The sequence below is a fragment of the Macaca fascicularis genome, chromosome 9 (genome assembly GCF_037993035.2).
Source record: "Macaca fascicularis isolate 582-1 chromosome 9, T2T-MFA8v1.1".
Classification (NCBI taxonomy): domain Eukaryota; kingdom Metazoa; phylum Chordata; class Mammalia; order Primates; family Cercopithecidae; genus Macaca; species Macaca fascicularis.
The window spans coordinates 16,066,300-16,087,413 of NC_088383.1; the positions used below are offsets into that span (position 1 = coordinate 16,066,300).

The 21,114-nt window shown below is 46.0% G+C and overlaps 2 protein-coding genes across 21 annotated transcripts in view; both read right to left on the minus strand.

Moving 5' to 3' along the window:
• Positions 1–17,323, minus strand: part of NMT2 (N-myristoyltransferase 2) — a 64,701-nt gene extending 47,378 nt beyond the window's left edge. For all 20 annotated transcript variants that reach the window (XM_074001104.1, XM_074001103.1, XM_065520334.2 and 17 more), the window contains exon 1: positions 17,137–17,323. In XM_074001104.1, the coding sequence (XP_073857205.1) occupies positions 17,137–17,246 (110 nt within the window). In that variant the 5' untranslated portion in view covers positions 17,247–17,323. The remainder of the gene's footprint in view (positions 1–17,136) is intronic.
• A 2,389-nt stretch (positions 17,324–19,712) lies between these two features.
• LOC123575527 (cytochrome c oxidase subunit NDUFA4) lies at positions 19,713–20,235 on the minus strand. Its single transcript, XM_074001115.1, has one exon. It carries the CDS (start codon positions 20,104–20,106, stop codon positions 19,858–19,860), a length of 249 nt encoding a protein of 82 aa, XP_073857216.1. The 5' UTR covers positions 20,107–20,235; the 3' UTR covers positions 19,713–19,857.
• Between the last annotated feature and the right edge of the window lie 879 nt (positions 20,236–21,114).

Here is a 21,114-nt window from a genome sequence, read left to right on the forward strand (position 1 = left end):
AACAGTTTCTATGAGCAAAGTCAAAGGTCAAAGACAAGTTGGTGAGGCTGTACAAATGGCGCTTTTCACCAGGAATCACAAAGGTGAACCTGGAGTCCTCAAACACAAAAGGAAATGCACCTCCCAGATCCAAAATGGAGCCAGAGGTCATGGTCCGCTCTGGGATGGTAGAGGAAAGAAACAGAAATTTTTAAAAAACAGAGAAAGACCACAGAGCTCTGAGAAGTTGTCTACAAGACAAGAAGCAAGTGGCAGTGTCTAGAAGGGATGGCTTAAACCTGGGACAAGCAGGACTGGGGTCTCTCCTTTGCCAAAATGTATCTTTCCCCCTTATCCTTAGGAAGTGACAGCAAAAAGTCAACTCAAGAAGAACCCTGGGGTCTGATGGGTCCCTAATGCATAAAGTCTGTGGTTTTTTCAGAGCTATTCCCTCTCAGAACCTTCCCCAGCCTTCTGTTATCCCTGAGAATGGGGTCAGGCCCAGGACAAAGTATGTACTTGTCAAATCATGAGTTTTAAAGACAAATGGCTCCCTTTAAGCAGTCTGTTTCATTTACCAATGAAGACACTCATCCCCAGAGGGGTTAACTGACTTCCGAAGTCCAAGTGAGGGTTAGTGAAGGAAGCTTTTTGGTTCCTGGTTTAATACTCATCTCAACATACCACACTGCCTTCCTAAAACTTAACTGAGAAAGATTTTTAAATATTTTTTAGGAAACAGTCTGGAGAGGTGATACATGTTCAAGGATATTAACTTCAGCCCTATGTTCTAGCACAAAAGACTGAAAACTACCTTACTGTCTACTAACAGGGGACAGATTAAAGAGGTAATGGTCTATCCATTCAATGCTACAACATACAGTAGCCCCCCACCCTTTCTTTGGAATGGAGGTTTAATAGAAGAGAAAGAGAAACAGCTCTCTCTCTATATGGAGAGAGGAGTCTCTGAGTGGAAAGGATCCATATACAGCCTTTTTAAAAAGGAGGTTGGAGCTGAACATGGTGGCTCACGCCTATAATCCCAGCAACTCCAGAGGATCACTCGAAGTCAGGAGTTCAAGACCGGCCTGGGTAACACAGTGAGACATCCACCCCCGCAAACTCTAAAAACATACAATAAAACTAAAAGGAGGTTATCTATGTATTTTGATATATAATGACCTCCGAGATAGGCTGTTAAGTGAAAAATTAAGAGGCATGCTGCCATTTGTGTTGAAGGCCTGCGGAGGCACATGTGTGCACATGCCCCCATCCTTGCCAGCACTGGAAGGACGCGCCAAGAGCCTGCAACAGGAGCTGCCTATCGGGGAGAAGTTCACTGCAGGGAGAATGAGACTTAACTTCGCTGCCTCTCCTTGATGCCTTTTGAATTCTCTACCACATAGCTGACCTTTGAATAGATCATACTACTTACTCAAAACATTACATAATGAAAACATGAAAACGTCTCTAAGGCCAAAGTTACACACAGATGTTTTGTTTTATTTGTTTTTTTTTTTGAGACAAGAATCTCGCTCTGTCGCCCAGGCTGGAGTGCAGTGGGTGATCTTGGCTCACTGCAAGCTCCGCCTCCCGGGTTCACGCCATTCTCCTGCCTCACCCTCCCGAGTAGCTGGGACTACAGGCGCCCACCACCAGGCCCACCTAATTGTTTTTTGTATTTTTAGTAGAGACGGGGTTTCACCATGTGAGCCAGGATGGTCTCGATCTCTTGCTCTCGTGATCCACCCCCCTCAGCCTCCCAAAGTGCTGGGGTTACAGGCGTGAGCCACCACACCCGGCCTACACGCAGATGTTTTATTAGTTAGTATACAGGCTGAGCTGTGTGGGCTCTAGTCCCAAAATAATAGCCGCTCACAACACAAGCACATTTAACTTTCATTAAAAGGTCTCTGCATCCCTCAGTGGGGAAGTTGTGCCCTAAGATTACAGCAGGGCTAAGTCCCTCCATCCTGTCTCCCCTGCCCCAGGATGCTGGCTTGGTGCAGGTGCTCTGGAATAACTTCCTACCACTGGTACGCACATCCCAGCCAGCAGGAGGGATGAGTGGGGCCCTCCAGGTGCCCAGAGCAAACAGTGTCACTGTGGAAGAAGGGGCCCACTGGCAGCCTTGGCCATGAAGCTCCAGCAATAGGGAACTGAATAAATAATGGTACCCTGTATAGAATCACGTGACGGGATGGCCAGCCAATTGACCTGACTCAGGTGCAGGCTGTGCGGTGACCCGGAAAGACATTCAAATGACCTTTCTTTGTTTTTTGGTTTTTGTTTTTTTTTTTTTTTTTGAGACGGAGTCTCGCTCTGTCGCCCAGGCTGGAGTGCAGTGGCCAGATCTCAGCTCACTGCAAGCTCCGCCTCCCGGGTTTACGCCATTCTCCTGCCTCAGCCTCCCAAGTAGCTGGGACTACAGGCGCCCGCCACCTCGCCTGGCTAGTTTTTTGTATTTTTTAGTAGAGACGGGGTTTCACTGTGTTAGCCAGGATGGTCTGGATCTCCTGACCTCGTGATCCACCCGTCTCGGCCTCCCAAAGTGCTGGGATTACAGGCTTGAGCCACCGCGCCCAGCCCAAATAACCTTTCAAATGACAACAGATCAATACAAACAATATACAGTAGGCACCCCTTATCCTCAAGAAGGCGTTCCAAGTCTCCCAAGCGATGCCTAAAACCACGGCTAGTCCCCACTCCTATCCTGCATAGCCTAGGCACAAAGGTATTTTTCCTTTTTCACAATTTTATGGGTAGATTATTATTATTTTTTGTTATTCAGTTTTTATTTCATTGTCATAAACTTAACTCTGCAATCCAGCTAGGCATGGAAGGGAACAAGGAAAACATGGGATCCAAAGGGAACTGCAGTGAGAGCACAAAGATTCTAGGATACTGCGAGCAAATGGGGTGGAGGGTGCTCTCCGGAGCTACAGAAGGAATGGTCTGGTGGTGAAGGTAAAACACACGTCAAACTTATTCGAGTTGTCCACAGTCCGCAGTGGCGATCTTCTTGCTGCTCTTGCCATTCCTGGACCCAAAGCGCTCCATGGCCTCCACAATCTTCATGCCTTCTTTCACCTTGCCAGAGACCACATGCTTGCCATCCAACCGCTCGGTCTTGGCAGCGCAGATGAAAAACTGGGAACCGTTTGTGTTGGGTCGAGCATTTGCCATGGACAAGATGCCAGGACCTGTATGCTTCAGGATGAAGTTCTCGTCATCAAATTTATCCCTGTAGACGAACTTGCCACCACTGCCATTATGGCGTGTTAAGTCACCACCCTGACACATAAGCCCTAGATTAATTCTGTGAAAGCAGGAACCCTTATAACCAAATCCTTTCTCTCCAGTGCTCAGAGCACGACAGTTTTCTGTCTTTGGAACCTTGTCTGCAAACAGCTTGAAGGAGACACGCCCCAAGGGCTCGCTGTTGACGACCATGTTGAAGAACATGGTGGGGTTGACCATGGCTGATAGTACAGGGCTCTGGGCGGCAGTGGCATCTGCAAAGCCTTTTTTTTTTTTTTAAGAGACTGGGTCTCACTCTGTCACCCAGGCTGAAGTGCAGTGATGCAATCACAGCTCACTGCAGCCTCGAACTTCTGGGCTCAAGTGATCTTCCCGCCTCAGCCTCCTGAGTAGCTAGGAATACAGGTGTATGCCACTATGCCTGGCTAATTTTTTTTTTTTTTTTTTTCTGTAGAGGCAGGATCTTGCTATATTACCCAGGCTGATCTCGAACTCCCAGGTTCAAGTGATTCTCCCACCTTGGCCTCCCAAATCGGTGGGATTATAGGCATGAGCCACTGCACCTGGCCCCAAGGATTCCTTCTTACAACCACAGTATATGATCTTCTTTTCTTATTGAGAACGTTCACCTTTTCCCTTAAGAAAGCACTTTATGGCTTCTCTATGGTGTATCCAAATTGCCAGTGCCACTCCTCTTATGCTTCAGGGCCATGAGGAAGTAAAGTAAGGGTGACTTGACAACAAGCACTGTGATTCCAAGACAGTGAATCTCATCACAGAGACGGCTACTAAGTGAGCTGCAGGTGGGGACGCTGGCACAGGGAGGAGTCGCATCCAGGGTGGGACAGGGTGTGATGGTCCCAGATTTCATCACGCTACTCGGAAGGACATGAAATTGAAAACTCAGGCATTGCTTCTGGAATTTTCCATTAAATATTTTCAAACGGACGAAGGGTAACTGCAACTGCAGAAAGCAAAATCACAGATAAGGGGGTGATGTGGTTTGGGTGTATCCCCACCCAAATCTCACACTGAATTGTTGGGAGCAAGCCCCCAAAATCTGGCCATAAACTGGCCCCAAAACTGGCCATAAACAAAATCTCTACAGCACTATAACATGTTCTTAACGGCCCTAACCCAAGCTGGAAGGTTGTGGGTTTACGGGAATGAGGGCAAAGAACACCTGCCCTGCCCAGGGTGGAAAACCGCTTAAAGGCATTCTTAAGCCACAAACAAAAAGCATGAGCGATCTGTGTCTTAAGGGTGTGTTTCTGCTGCAATTATTTCAGTCCATCCCTTCGTTTCCCTTAGGGGATACTTTTAATTAATTTAATATCTATAGAAACAATGCCAGTAACTGGTTTGCTGTTAATAAATATGTGGGTAAATCTCTGTTTGGGGCTCTCAGCTCTGAAGGCTGTGAGACCCCTGATTCCCCACTTCACACCTCTATATTTCTGTGTGTGTGTCTTTAATTCCTCTAGCGCCGCTGGGTTAGGGTCTCCCCAACCAAGCTGGTCTCGACATTGAATTGTAGTTCCCATAATCCCCACGTGTTATGGGAAGGACCCGGCGGGAAGTAACTGACTCATGGGGGGGGTTACCCTCATGCTGTACTCGTGACAGTGAGTTCTCTTTTATAAAGGGCTTTCACCCGCCTCACTCTCATTCTCTCTCCTGCCACCCTGTGAAGAAGGATGCATTTGCTTCCCCTTCTGCCATGAGTGTAAGTTTCCTGAGGCCTCTCCAGCCATGCAGAACTGTGAGTCGATTAAACCTCTTTCCTTTAAAAATTACCCAGTCTAACGCACATCCTTATAGCAGCATGAGAACTGATTAATACAGGACTAATATACTGCTATATTTGCATTTTTGTAAATATTTATAAACAGGAAAATGTATATACGAATATACCAAGGCATGGCGTTTTTGCTTAGTGATTCATTCTAATGTTCTACATTTAAAATGTGCTTTCGCGTAAAGAACTTTTTAAAAACTTCATTTGGAAACTGAAACAAGCACTCTGCTTTCGCTGGTTCTTTTTTTAGTTTTCTTAAAATGTTAATAAGTACCCCCAAAGTAGTGCAGAGCAAGTATCGTATCCCCCTGCCCTCCCAAAAAAAGAAACAGTAAAGGAAAAACCTGTGGGAATTTCTTATATTAACTGAATCCCCATCCTTCTCTGGGAAGGCACTGCATGAGCTGGAACACCGAGGAAACACAGCCACGGGAATAAAGAAGTCCCGATTTCCCCGGGGCATGTGAGTTTAAGCCAGAACAGAAGCGCACTAAACAAAACAGAAACTGTAAAGGTGACATCCCAATTCAGCCCTTGAGTCCAACCAGATTTTCTCCTAAGGCTGGGAAAGCATGACAGGCCACTACCTTACTCAAAGCACCCACAAAAAGCCACCATCAAGGGCAGATTGGGCATAGGCTGCAGCACTGGGGTACAGGTGGGCTGAAGTGGGTACCTCCCGGCAGCACTTTCACCCAGGAGATTCCATGGGCCATGTCACTTCTCACAGGAACCTGGCTTCATGGAACTCGGAATGATGGTGATGCTGGGGGCAGAGGCTCCAGAGAAAGGGGTGTTGATATGTACGAGGCTACCGGTAAGGCAGTCAGAAAAGAGATGATTAAGCCATGAAAGAAGCAAAAAAAGAAAAAAACTTATTACGAATTACACTGATGCTATAAAATAAAAGGAGTCCTTTAAGGGACTAGAGAGAATAGAGTTCCTAATTATTGATTTGCAATAGTCTTTAAGCAAAGAAATGTATGATTTTTAAAAAATTAATTCACTGACCCATTACGCTGGTGAATTTTGGCTCCAAAGGTGTTCAGGTTGGTAATCAATCTATGACTTGTAAAGAAAAAGACCTTGAGACATTATCAAATTACTCTTACCGAGAGTCCATGAGACTGTAGTTTAGTGAAAAGCAACAGATTTACAGTCAGATAGACTAAAAAGCTAAGTTTGAATTTGAGTTATGGCCTGGATAACTTATGAAAACTGATAAGCCTCAGTCTCTTCATTTGTTATTGTAATGAGTCAACCAGGGAAAATATATAAGGCCGGGCATGGTGGCTCACGCTTGTAGACCCAGCACTTTGGAAGGCTGAAGGAGGGCAGATCACTTGAGGTCAGGAGTTCAAGATCAGCCTGGCCAACATGGCGAAAACCCATCTCGACTAAAAACACAGAAGTTAGCCGGGCATGGTGGCAGGCACCTGTAATCCCAGCTACTTGGGAGGCTGAGGCAGGAGAATCCCCTGAACCCAGGAGGCAGAGGTTGCAGAGAGCCAAGATCACGCCACTGCACTCCAGCCTGGGTAACAGACTGATACTCTATCTCAAAAAAAAAAAAAAAGAAAAGAAAAAAGAAAAAGAAAAATACATAAGCATACACCAAGAGCTCAAAAAATTAGTTACCATTTAAAAATGTGGGGTCCTATAGAGCCAAACAAAACTAAAAACTCTACAGCCAAAGTCCTCTCAATGAGAAGTAGAAAAAGAAAAGCCTTCACCTATTATTAATGCATATAAAATAAAGACAATTTGAAATACATTTGTCAATGGGAATTAAGAGCTATTGGAATCCATTCTGCAAATCTTTAGCAAGTTACAAACACGGGCAAGGTACCAGATATCCCAAGGACTGGAGACTGAAAAGTGCTGCCTCCGTGCGCACAGTCTACCTGTGAGTAGACAGGCAGACACATGCTGGGTTCTGTAGACATGTTTTGAGGTGTGTCTAAGTTCAGGCTGCTATTACAGACTACGGTAGACTGATTACTTAAAGAACAGACATTTATTTCTTGCAGTTTTGGAGGCTCGAAGTCCACCAAGATAAGGGTGCCAGCAGGGTCAGCTTTTTGGTGAGGGCCTCATTCTTGGCAGAGCAACAATGTGCTGGACTCTTGATCACTTTATAAGCACACACTGATCCCATTCATGGGGGCTCCACCCTTGTGAGCTATTTACCACCCAAAGGTGCCACCTCCAGACACCATCACGTTGGGGATTTAGGCTTCAGCATATGGATTGGGAAGGACATACAATTCAGTCCCAGCAAGATGCCAGCATTGCTCACTATGTTCTTCCCTGAAAACTCCCTTTGCCCACAGGTCTCACCAAAGGTGTGGCCCTCAGTGACCATGTTGTACCACACAATACCCTCCTACTCCTCCCTTTCCATTCTCCACCACAGCGGCCTGGATCATGCCTGGATAATCCCTTTCTTGGCCAGAAACCAGTGAGATCCTTTCTGGAGAATCTGAACTAAGGAACAGATGCTTGGGGCAGTCTAGTTGACAGAGAGGAAGACAGAGAGGGAGAGAGGTTAGAAAGGCAGACGGACCTTGGGTACTTGACTTTCTAATGTCTAATTCTAATAAAGTCCAGCCATACTTTATTTTCAGATAACCTATTGTATATTTAAATAAAACTTGCTTGTTTGTGTGTTTGTTTTCTTGAGACAGAGTCTCACTCTGTCGCCCAGGCTCACTGAAGTACAGTGGTACAATCTCGGCTCACTGCAGTGCGTGCTTATAAAGTGATCTCCATCTCCCAGGTTCAAGCAGTTCTGCCTCAGCCTCCCGAGTAGCTGGGATTACAGGTGCCCGCCATCACGCCGGACTAATTTTTGTATTTTCAGTAGAGACGGGGTTCCACCATGTAGCCCAGGCTGCTCTAGAACTTCTGAACTCAGGTGATTCACCCGCCCTGGCCTCCCAAAGTGCGGGAATTACAGGCGTGAGCCACTGCACCCAGTGAAATAAAATCTTTTACTCCAGCTGGCTGGTAGATGCTACACACACACTAAGCAACAGACGCAAAGACCCACGTTCCCCATTTGTGATTGCGGACAAGGCACTCACCTCTTGGAGCCACAGCTTGGCTCAGGAGAACGAGGGTCTGCCCGAGTGGAGGGCTGGGGAGATAAAGTGATAGCAACTGGGAAAGATGTCATGGGACAGATACACTCACTAAGAGGTAGAGGGCCTCTGGCAGGGGTCAACGCCTTCAGTCATAGTGACTGCGGAAGGCTTCATGAAAGAAAGGACATTTGGGCTGACCTTGAATTTAGAGAAGAGGAGAAGAAAGATCAGGAGACACTCTCAGAAGCAGAGGAAGCCATGGCCCACAGAAATGCGTGGGCAGTAACATTCCTGTTGGTGAACAACGATGTCTGACACTGAATTCAAAGTTGTTTCCTGCGCTACTCTATAATCAGACCTCCCTCCCTCCCCATGAGCCAAAAATGCTTCAGCAAATGCTGTACACAATAGCTGGATTTTAGTGATTCCTGCGAGGAGGGTGGTGAGAGAACTGAAGTTAACCAAGAACAGAACTGAAGATAACCATGTTCCACCCAAGGTCAAACGTTGAACAAAAAGAGCACACTAAGGACACACAGACACAAGGAGCCCAGTGATGGGGTAAACTGGCTGCAGTGTGGGTGTGCTTGAGGACCATGAAAACTTAAGACCCCAAGAAACCCCCATGAACATGTATCAGCTCGGGCCATTTTGTTTAGGTACTAAAGGAAAGGTGCCAGGCGCGGTGGCTCACGCCTGTAATCCCAGCACTTTGGGAGGCTGGGGTGGGGAGATCACCTGAGGTCAGGAGTTCAAGACCAGCCCGGCCAACATGGTGAAACCCCATCTCTACTAAAAATACAAAAATTAGCTGGGCGTGGTAGTGCATGCCTGTAATCCTGGCTACTTGGGAGGCCGAGGCAGGAGAATTGCTTGAACGTGGGAGGTGGAGGTTGCAGTGAGCCAAGATCATGACACTGCACTCCGGCCTGGGCAACAGAGTGAGACTCCATCTCAAAAAAAATAAAAATAAAATTAAAAAAAAAAAAAAAAAAAAAAGGAAAGGCAATCCCAGCATGTCAAAGGACATGGAAACCCTTTGGTCATAGAACAGGGGAAAAAAAGGCAGAAGCTTCTAGACTGAAAACAAGTTAAAACAGACAAAAAGAATAAGGTTACCTAGAAAAGAAAGAGAAGAAGAGAAAACAGCATCTGGTCAGGCACAGTGGCTCACACCTGTAGTCCCAGCACTTTGGGGAACCGAGGCGGTTGGATCACCTGAGGTCGAGGTCAGGAGTTCGAGACCAGCCTGGCCTGGATGACAGAGCAAGACTCTGCCTCAAAAATCAAAAACAAAACAAGAAAACAACATCTGTACCAGTAAATGGTGGAAGATATTAAACCAACGTTTATGGAGTTTCAAGGAAAATGATTGTTATCATAGAGTCACATGCACACCCAGGCTATGCATTATGTGGGAGGGGAAAAGAATGGCATTTTGAGACATGCAAGAACTCAAAATATATCATCCACACACTCTAAGAAAAAAAATCATATGAGAATGCTCTTAAAGAAAAAAAAGAGAGGATGTGTTTTATTTTTTACTTTTATTTTTTTGAGACAGAGTCTTGCTCTGTCGCCCAGGCTGGAGTGCAATGGTGCGCTCTCGACTCACTGCAACCTCCACCTCCCGGGTTCAAGCCATTCTCCTGCCTGCCTCAGCCTCCTGAGTAGCTGGGATTACATGCGCCCGCCACCACACCTGGCTAACTTTTTTTCTGTATTTTTAGTATTGATGGCGTTTCACCATGTTGTCCAGGCTGGTCTCGAACTCCTGACCTCAGGTGATCTGCCCACCTCGGCCTCCCAAAGTGCTGGGATTACAGGCATGAGCCACCACGCCTGGCCGGGAGGATGTGTTTTATAAGGAACAATGAAACCCATAAAAACAGTAGAGCTGTCAGGAAAGTCTAAAACGTTTTTGTTAACAGGGATGTGAAACGTCATGTAATAGTTAAGAAAACAGTCTCTAGTGACACAAGGGCAAAAATAAAATAATTACAATTCCAGGTTATTTCAGTAAAACACAGGAAATGAAAAGAAGTCAAAATATCCTACCCGTTTTTTCTTGTGAGATGGTAGAATATTTTAAATAGTGGTTAATTCTTTGATATGGATAAAAAAAATATGGATGAAAACATGCTTGCTCAAAATGAACAGATCGCCAGTCACGGTGGCTCACACCTGTAGTCCCAGCACTTTGGGAGACCGAGGTGGGTGAATTGCTTGAGCTCAGGAGTTCAAGACCAGCCTAGACAACATAGTGAGACCCTGTCTCTACAAAAATACAAAAATTAGCCAGGTGTGGTGGCATGTGCCTGTAGTCCTAGCTACTTTGAGAGGCTAAGGTGGGAGGATCACTTGAGTCCAGAAGGTCAAGGCTGTAGTGAGCTGAGATTGTGCCACTGCACTCCAGCCCAGGCGACAGAGTGAGACCTTGTCTCAAAAAAAAAAAGCATCAGATAATCTACAGAAGAAGGCCGGGCGCGGTGGCTCAAGCCTGTAATCCCAGCACTTTGGGAGGCCGAGACGGGCGGATCACGAGGTCAGGAGATCGAGACCATCCTGGCTAACACGGTGAAACCCCGTCTCTACTAAAAAATACAAAAATCTAGCAGGGCGAGGTGGCGGGCGCCTGTAGTCCCAGCTGCTCGGGAGGCTGAGGCAGGAGAATGGCGTAAACCCGGGAGGCGGAGCTTGCAGTGAGCTGAGATCCGGCCACTGCAGTCCAGCCTGGGCAACAGAGCAAGACTCCGTCTCAAAAAAAAAAAAAAAAAAAAAAAAAAAAAAAAATCTACAGAAGAAAAAAAGAATGAAAAGTAGACATAGTCTGCCAAAGACAGGAAATAAAATACAGAAATTTTTGAGTACCAAGAAAGCTTACAAACAAAATTCAAAGACTGAATATGATCTGAGCTGTCCAATATGATAGCCACTAGTCACATGGAGCTATTTAAATTTAAATTAATTCAAGTAAAATAAAAACACTCAGCTCCTCAGTCACACTTGTCACATGCAAGTCCTCCATGTGTTGATGACTGCCCAACTGGATTACTATCACCCCAGAAAGTGCCAGCAGACAACAGTAACAGTAAAAGATACACGGTAACAAATGCACCAGGTATGGTAAGATCCCAGTCATGCTAAACACACACACATATTAAAAACTGAGTTAATTAAACCGTCAGTGGTGACATCTCTGGGAAATAAGGTGACCAGGGACTTTCACTCTACGTTATATACCTTATTGTTTGATATATATATTTGATTTATATATATATTTGATTTATATATTTCTATGCATTTGATATTATATATCTCTGTTTGATATTTACATACCTCTATATATTTGATATTTATATATTTATATATTTGATATCTATATATGTGATATATATAAATATATACGTGTAAGATATATATAGATGTATATTTTTAGACAGAGTCTCATCCTGTTGCCCAGGCTGGAATACAGTAGTGCGATCACAGCTCTCTGGGCTGAAGCAATTCTCCCATCTCAGCCTCTCATGTAGCTGGAACTATACACATGCACCACCATGTCTAGCTCATTTTTTAGTTTGTAGAGATAGGGTCTTGCTATGTTGCCCAGGTTGATCTGGAACTCTTGGCCTCAAGCGATCCTCCGCCTTTGCTTCCCAAAGAACTGGGATGACAGGCATGAGCCACCATACCTGGCCCTATCGTTTGATTTTTGAATAAGCATATTTTTAAAAAGTCATTAACATGTTTTCAAATGAAACAACAATCAATTTCTTGAACTTGGAGTAGTACTTGGTTCTGTTAAAATAAAGTGATTTTAACTAGTATAGATGTATAGAGTACATTTGTGCTAATAAACAAAGATGGCAAAGTATGTGTCCTATATTTAGACAACCCTGGAAAAAGTTTGTTCTGGGCCAAAGGGTGACATCACCCATTCAGATGCAAGTCTTAGCAGATACTTGACCATTTCAAACCGCAGTTCTTGATTTGAGGAAGTCCCTCAGGCGAAGACCATTGTTAATCCATTTTTCCATTTAGATTTATACAGTTGACAACAGATCAAATTTCAGAAAGGGCAGCTTTGAGTTATCCCTAAATTTTCCATAAGAAAAACCTATTGCAAGTCATAATATGTTTCTGCGTTTTCCCGCTGATAGCACACAGCTGACAAAGGGGAAGTTCCCAACTCAATTTCAACAATAGACAGATAAAGTCGGATACAACAACATAGTACCCAAAGAAGAACTTCCTTTTTTTTTTAACCCCCCTAAATTGGGGATGGTAGAAGATAGGTTATGTTCTTTGTTAAAAGAATTCCAAAGTTTTCATCTTTGTCCAATATCAGGTCTTCAATCTTTCTAAGAAAAAGAACTCTTAAAAACATATTAACCTTTAAATACTAAAACTATTTCATGTCTACCCCAGGGACTAATTTAGTCATGTATCTGCCAACAAAGACATACTTATAATCTATGTTTATTTTGGTTCCTATATAAATCTTCTTAGTAGCTGCTTCCAGTGAATATTGAGGGAAAAGCTCTCTTAATGGAAAGCTATGAGAAACATCTATTTTTCCAGGACGTATATGCACTCCGTAAGTCAATGTTGGTAAAGCAAGGGGAGAGATTTGGTTTTGTTACCAAAGTTCAACACGAATTTTATTTGACTCCATCTCCAACAATGGACAATAACATTAGCTCAGTAAGAGATCATGATTAATACCAAATGTATTTCATAAACAGAGAAGCCCGACACCAAAAGGACAGCGAGAAGAAGACAGTGGGTTCCAAACGATTCTTCAACAATTTGCCCTGTCCTCAATGTCCCCAAAGCCCTTCAGAAGAAAGTAACAGAAGGCAAGAACACAGCAAAATGAGGGAAGTATTAAAGATCCTTGAGCATCTTAACCTCAGATCCAACCGTGAAAGCTCCCAGGAAATTCATCCTCCAGGCCGGGTGCCATGGCCTGTAATCCCAGCACTTTGGGAGGCCAAGGCAGGGGCATCACCTGAGGTCAGGAGTTCAAGACCAGCCTGACCAACATGGTAAAAACCCATCTCTACTAAAAATACAAAATTAGCCGGGTGTGGTAGCGCACGCCTGTAATCTCAGCACTTTGGGAGGCCAAGGCTGGGGGATCACCTGAGGTCAGGAGTTTGAGAACAGCCTGACCAACATGGTAAAACCCCGTCTCTACTAAAAACACAAAATTAGCTGGGTATGGTGATGCATGCCTCTAATCCCAGCTACTCGGGAGGCTGAGGCAGGAGAATTGCTTGAACCCAGGAGGCGGAGATTGCAGTGCACCAAGATTGCACCATTGCACTCCAGCCTGGGCGACAAGAGCAAAACTCCATCTCAAAAAAAAAAAAAAAAAAAAAAAATCCTCCACGTCACCTCTTTCGTACCACTGCCACCCATAGCAGAACAGAAATTTTCAGTAATCAGGACTATTTCTAATAATTCATATAGCTGGACTGAGGTTAATTTTTATCTATGTAGAAAGTCTTTCCAGGCTCCTTCAAGCTCTGTATAAAGACCCACTCCCTAATTCTAATTGCAAATCATGTGTTAAAGCAAGTTTATAAAGATCTCTTTAGGCAATTCTCTATTAGCCTGATTCTAATTGCCGCATAGTGTTTGAAAATAATAAAATTATACTTGTCTGAATATGGTCTCATTAAAAGTGACAATCCCTCCTTCCCCCATGTTCTTTGTAATTCATGAAATTGTTATTGTGGTTTGCCACTTTCATGCTTGGGTGGACCAAAAAGTTAAAGAGTACATTTAACTCTTTACACTGGCTCACACCTGTAATCCCAGCACTTCGGGAGGCCGAGGCAGGCAGATCACCTGAGGTCAGGAGTTCCAGACCAGCCTGACCAACATAGTGAAACCGCATCTCTACTAAAAATACAAAAATTAGCTGGGCGTGGTGGCACGCGCCTGTAATCCCAGCTACTCAGGAGGCTGAGACAGGAGAATTGCTTGAATCTAGGAGGCGGAGGTTGTAGTGAGCCGAGATTGCACCACTCCAGTCTGGGTGACAGAGCAAGACTCCGTCAAAAAAAAAAAAAAAAGAGTACATTTTCCATGAAAAACAAGATATAAAGACAGTGAGACAAGTATTTTATAACAGTTACACCATTGCTTTTAATTAAACATAAAACATCTGATACTTCATTCATGGACCCTTAGCATTATTTATAAAACGAAATACCCTTTTTAGTCCATGAAGAAAATTCCATGAAAATAAAATAAAAGCATATGCAGTTTTATATATTTACATACTTACATTCTGGAGCACAAGAAGACTCTAATTGGGTATTTTCCTTTCTTTTTTTTTTTTTTTTTTGAGACGGAGTCTCGCTCTGTCGCCCAGGCTGGAGTGCAGTGGCCAGATCTCAGCTCACTGCAAGCTCCGCCTCCCGGGTTCCCGCCATTCTCCTGCCTCAGCCTCCCGAGTAGCTGGGACCACAGGCGCCGCCACCTCGCCCGGCTAATTTTTTGTGTTTTTAGTAGAGACGGGGTTTCACCGTGTTAGCCAGGATGGTCTCGATCTCCTGACCTTGTGATCCGCCCGTCTCGGCCTCCCAAAGTGCTGGGATTACAGGCTTGAGCCACCGCGCCCGGCCGGGTATTTTCCTTTCATTTGAGGCTCTAGTTTCAATTTAGTATGTCTAAGACGACTAGTAAATACATTATACTGAGTGGTGGGGTAAATGAATTCTTTCAGGCCACAAGAGTACTATTCAGTAAATTACCGCTCTGCACTGGCCGCTGCCTGGTGGCCTCAAATTGACAAACTGCCTTTAAAAGGTGAAACATGTTCTTACTAATTCATCCAAAGGCTCATTATTTGTTATTTATTTAAACTGATGGGAATGAAGAGGCCAAGGATAGAAAAAGAGTCTTTGAAATTTTAACATTTACAAACTTGAGCTACTTAAAGAAAACCTAGGTTTCCACTGCGATATCGTCAGTACATGAGCCAAATAAAACACATTTACTCCCCCAAATTTGGCACACATTGTCTAAATTCAAATCCAAACAGGCAATCCAAGGAGAGCAGTCATTTGGAGTTTTCCTAATCTCCTTACATTTAAATAGAGTACAATACATCTATTATGTTAATCTTTTCCCACTAGAAGCTATTAACATGGTATCTGCTCTTGGTTTAAACATTTCAGTACACGCGGCATCTCTAAATTTTGATAAACTTTCTAACATATAATGAATGTGCTGATATACAAAACTGAAAACTTCTGAAGGCAGCAGAGATGCCTCTGGGTGCTACTCTGGGAACTTTAGCTGCTTGAAAGGTGTCAGGGGACAGGCTCAGATCAATGGGCACACAGATGAGGAATTCTTTGTACCAGGGACATTCTCAACAGTGTAGGCAAAGAAGTCCTAATCAAGCCCCCAACCCAGAATATCAATCAAAGGAGGAACAATAAACAGGAATTACAGCAGAGAAGATAAAAATCCAGGGTCTCTCCAGAAAGACAATACAGGTACTTAAGTTAATCCGTCAGCTTGCATCTGCACCTGGGCCCATTTCTGGCACTAGAACTACCGTTTCAAAAACATATTTGTATTTAGCTATCTATTACAAGTACGTTTGTATCCCTGCATAAACAGAGTTCAGGTTCAGATTTCTGCGCAATTTCCTTTCCTCTCTTTAAAAAAAAAAAATATTCTAGACTCGAACATTCGATACTTGCAGCCGCCACTGAAGTATTCACGGCAAAAATAAAAACAACCTGCAAATGGGAGATGCACATAGTCGGCTTTTCTTTTCCTTGATTTCTTGTTAATATTTTATAATGAATTAGAGGTCAGTAAAAAGTCCCTTTCTTTAATAAATCTTAAAGTAAACAAGTAGAATGCAAATGATTTACACTTTCAATGATCAATCATTTCAAGAATCTCTCTACGAACTGAGTAAACCATCTGTGACTCAGGCCTCCCTATCATGTTTTTTAAGCTGACCCACTTCTCCATCACTCACCATGGTTCGAAAAATCTCACTTCTAAGGGTGTAGCAAGAACCGCTCTGTGCCAGCGCATAGTTTGAATCCAATAGGGTAAAAGGGTAATGCAAACAGCACTTTAAAAGGACACCAGTTTTTATGTAAAATGACCCACTGCCTCTAAAAAGAGAGCATCAACACCGGCCTTCACCTGAAGCAATCCTTTTCTCCAACAGAAGAGCAAATCAAGTCTGTAGGGTTCGGGGGCAAAGGCAAAGGATTAAGAAACCCGATCAAGTGTGAAAATGCTTGGTGCATCGAGTTTTGGAGATCAAATACTAGCTTTGCAAACGGGATGCGGCCAGGTCAGCGAGAGCCCGGCTCAGGGGATCGGCCCTGCTCTGAAAAGCTGTAGGGACACGCGAGGCGGTGCAAAGCCCAGTATCCCCAGCAGGGGCCGGGCCCGGGACCCCCTCCGCGCCAGAACTTTGCGCAGTTCGCCGCCCGCAGCCCCGACACCACCAGGGGCACCTCCATGCCGCTCCACCCACGTCTTTGCCCATTCTTTTTGGGTGGCGGCCGTGGAGAGGGGGTCTGAAGGGACTTAACAAGGATGGCAGGGGGCAGAAGAGGGCGACCTCCTACCCCAGGCTACGGCCGCCACAAAGGGCAGGGCGTCGCGCCTCTCCCTCGGAGCCCACCGGAGCCACCCGCGGGCGAGGGCAACACGCGCCTCCTGGGCCAGGCCGCCGGCGGGGATGGGCGAGGCCGGCCGGGGGCGCACGGCAGGTGACAGTAGCGTCGCCGGTCCCCGCCCGGGCCCCAGCCTCCCCGCCCACCCCGGGCCTCGCCTCCCCGCGCACTGTCCTCTCCCGCGAGCCCCGGACCTCACCACGGGCTCCGCGCCGCGGAGAAGCCATCGCGGGGCGGAGCGGCCGAAGAGCCCCCATTCCTGGGAGCCAGCCCCCGAGCGAGAGACCCTGGCGCGCGCGGTCCCCGCCCTGTAGCTCCCGGTGCGCCCGCGCGCCGCCCCTACCCTTTGGCGTGCTCCATCTCCTCCTCATTGTCTCCGTCTATCCCGCACGTGTCCTGGTCGTCCAGTTCCAGGCTCTGCTGGCTGGCCGCAGACTCGCTGTCCTCCGCCATCGCGGCGGCGCTGGCTGGGGAGGCGGCGCTCGGGGCCGGGCCCGCGCGGCGGGGCGGGCGCGGCCGCAGCTCCCTCTAGTGCCGCCCGCCGTACTGCTTGGAGTCGTAGCCCTGGCGCTGCGCCCCGCCCCGCCGGCCCCGCCCTGCCCCACGGGCTTCAATCCCGCTCTTGAACCCCGCCCACCTCTTCGTCCCTCCCCTCAAGCCCCGCCTCTCCCCGTCCTGCCGGCTTCAATCCAGCTCTCTAACCCCGCCCACCTCTGAGGCCCCTCCCCTCCAGCCCCGCCTCTCCCCGCCCGGCCGGCCTCAATCCCGCCCTCTAACCCCGCCCCTCCCCTCCCAGCTGGCCCCGCCCTACCCCGCCCCGCCCCGCCAGCTCCAACCCTGCCCACCGTGGCCAGCCCTGCGCAGGGCGAGTCCTGTATATCCAGGCCTGCGCGGTGCCTCTACCTGGGGCTGGGCTCTCAAGGCTGAAAACCTGCAGACTTGACATCCTGAGTGGCGGCATTTTTGGAACACAGGCCATGCGATTTTACTTCCGGACGACTTAGGGAGCGCTCCCAACCCGTGCAGGGAATTTTCCCACTCAGGAGTAGGCACTCAGGGCTGAGGCTTTCCAGAAGCTCTTCCCGCCCCTCCACATACATGTTAACAATCCATTTCGCATCTATCCATCTAATACATTATAAAATCAAATTCAAAGTCAAAACAGTATTTCAAACCCTCCCACCGCCCTGTCCCAACCAGGCTTGCAGCACTAAAACTCTTGACAGAGAAATTCTTGAGCTACCCGTGCTTTTCCTGGACACTACGGACGGCTCAGACCAGAACAGACATCTTGAGGGACATGGGGACGTGTCCACGATGCCGGGGGATTGGACAGTTTCAGGTAGGCCACCCTGGTTTTCCCAAAGTCAAGGTTGTGACCTAGATTTCCAAGCGAACGCGCACGGCCTTCTGTGCTGAAATCGTCCTCTGTTTCTCTCAGAACAGGGAAGGGAGGCACTCTGTAGTATTGCCAAATAGAAGGCCGGTGAAGTTCAGCCTTTCTTATTTGCTATTGCATTCTGTACAGAGCAGCCCTGTCCTTTGCTTTGCTGAGATGATCTTGTTCAAAGGTGCTGCCAGGCCACCAGAAGTCTGTGCGGTGGTTTTGCAAAGAGAGTCGTCAGAACCCGCTCAGTGAGGAATATGAGACTTTAAAGAGCCTGAATTTTTTGGTGTAGGTCCTTTATTTGCAGAAGATACTAGGAGCATTCTATGGCTTTTTTCCCCAAGGGAGACTAAGTTTTTAAAACGCAATGAGCTAGAAGTATCAAAAGATGAAAATTGCAGAGCGATTTCAAAGTCCATCAGCTGTTTGGCGTTGACACAACTAAAATTCTGTAAGAAGGGCAAATGGGGCCAAACACAAAAGGAAATACAATATTGCCTTTAACAATTGCAACTCTTTGTGAGGCAAAATGTCATATGTCACCTCTGTGAAACTTTAGGATAAAAGCAAATACAGATGAGTGAGGTTCCTGCAGCTCACCTCTACGAACATGGGTTGTTGGAGAACCCGTAGCTGGGTCGGGTAACCAACAGGAAACTGGCCAGGAGCAAGCTTATCAATCAGATCAGCCACTGTAACCTGCCAGAAGGGTTCTCTAAAAGAGTTTTTAAAACTTAAGGCAAAGGAAACCCAGCAAACATATTTATTTGAATTTTCAAGAAGTTTTGACTAAGAACTGCTCTAAAAAAGAATAAGAAAACAAATAATCCTGGAGAAATAAAATGAGGGCATCAAAAACCAGTGAAACACTAGAAGACAATGATAAACAGGGAACATCTGTTCCCCAGAACAGAAAGAAGTTGGTCCAGACGTCGGTACAGTACTGAAGTATTATTTAATACAAATGTTTTACAGCATTAATCTTTGGAAGGAGGGAAAAGTTTACAGATGACCCTGGGCCTTCCTAAATCCTACCGTCCTGTATAGAAACACTATGTTTCTAAACATTTTTACTTCTTTCCCTGGCTTAATTCCAGAGTTTGGAGAACTGGAACCAAGTGGCATCTTCCAGAGTCTTTTTTTTTTTTTTTTTTTTTTTTTTGAGACGGAGTCTGGCTCTGTCGCCCGGGCTAGAGTGCAGTGGCCGGATCTCAGCTCACTGCAAGCTCCGCCCCCCGGGTTTACGCCATTCTCCTGCCTCAGCCTCCCGAGTAGCTAGGACTACAGGCGCCCGCCGCCTCGCCCGGCTAGTTTTTTGTATTTTTTAGTAGAGACGGGGTTTCACCGTGTTCGCCAGGATGGTCTCGATCTCCTGACCTTAGTGATCCGCCCGTCTCGGCCTCCCAAAGTGCTGGGATTACAGGCTTGAGCCACCACGCCCGGCCTCAGAGTCTTATATCTGAAGTTTATTTGGTGGATGGGATCACTGTAGAATGACTTCCAGTGTATTATTTTTTCAAGTTTCAGTTATTTATTAATCAGTGTAATCTCCAATAGGTTACATCAACATGATTTCATTCATTTAGAGGAGAAATATTTCCTAGTGAAGTGGAAAATTGTGCGGATGAATTCTGGAAGACCTTCGGTCTAAAGCAGCTTTGTAGTGAAACATTTCATTTAGAAGTCTGGACCTTCGTTCTTCAGTTTGCTGTGATCCACATTCATTGAGTACAACTTGTATTGATCATCGGGACCCAGTTTGTTCCAGGGATCTGGGTGATTCTTTCTGTCCCAACTAACATCCGGATTGAACAATGCCAGACGCAAGAGATACAGTCCTGCTCCAGTACCTCCAGCTCCAATAAATACTAAGAGGGGGATCAAGCTTGGATGCTTCTTAGCCTGACCGATGATCTGGTGGAGCATGTTAGCGGCAGAGACCTCTAATTGGAAAGGAGAGAACCAGCCTAGCCACCAGGCCCTGGGCTAAGTAGTATCTCACCAGTGTATTTTAAAAGGCCTTTGGGAATTTTGTATTCTGCTTGGCCCATTCCTACTACAGATGTAAGACTATAGTCATATAATTGTTCTTGTTTTATTTAAACTATTTTCACTTCTTTTTTAATTTTGGTAAAATACATACAACATAAAATGTACTATTCTAACCACGTTTTTTGTTTGTTTGTTTTGTTTTTGTTTGAGACAGAGTTTCACTCTTGTTGCCCAGGCTGGAGTGCCATGGCACGATCTTGGCTCACTGCAACCTCTGCTTCCCAGGTTCAAGAGATTCTCCTGCCTCAGCCCCCCGAGTAGCTGGGATTACAGGTGCCCACCACCACGCTGGCTAATTTTTGTATTTTTAGTAGAGACGGGGTTTCGCTGTATTGGCCAGCCTGGTCTTGAACTCCTGACCTCAAGTGATCCACCCTCCTCGGCCTCCCAAAGTGCTGGGATTATAGGTGTGAGCCACTGTGCCCAGCCTAGAGTGTTTTATTATGCAGTAATAACTAATCAACATACAGAAAAACAAAGACCAAAAGAAATCCTTAGGCCGGGCACAGTGGCTCATGCCTGTAATCCCAGCATTTTGGGAGGCTGAGGCAGGTGGATCACAAGGTCAGGAGATCGAGACCATCCTGGCTAACATGGTGAAAACCTGTCTCTACCAAAGATACAAAAAATTAGCCGGGAGTGGTGGTGGCCACCTGTAGTCCCAGCTGCTTGGGAGGCTGAGGCAGGAGAATGGCGTGAACCCAGGAAGTGGAGCTTACAGTGAGCCGCGATCGCACTACTGCACTCCAGCCTGGGTGACAGAGAAAGACTGTCTCAAAAAAAAAAAAAAGGAAAGAAATCCTTAAAGACCCTCATTTTATTACTATCACGATCACTATCTGTATACCTGGGTATGTCTGAAAAAGACTCAGGCCAAACCAT

What these genes read in the sequence shown, in the direction of transcription:
- LOC123575527 (XM_074001115.1), bottom strand. Translation starts at nt 20,106, where the DNA reads ATGCTCCACCAGATCATCGGTCAGGCTAAGAAGCATCCAAGCTTGATC.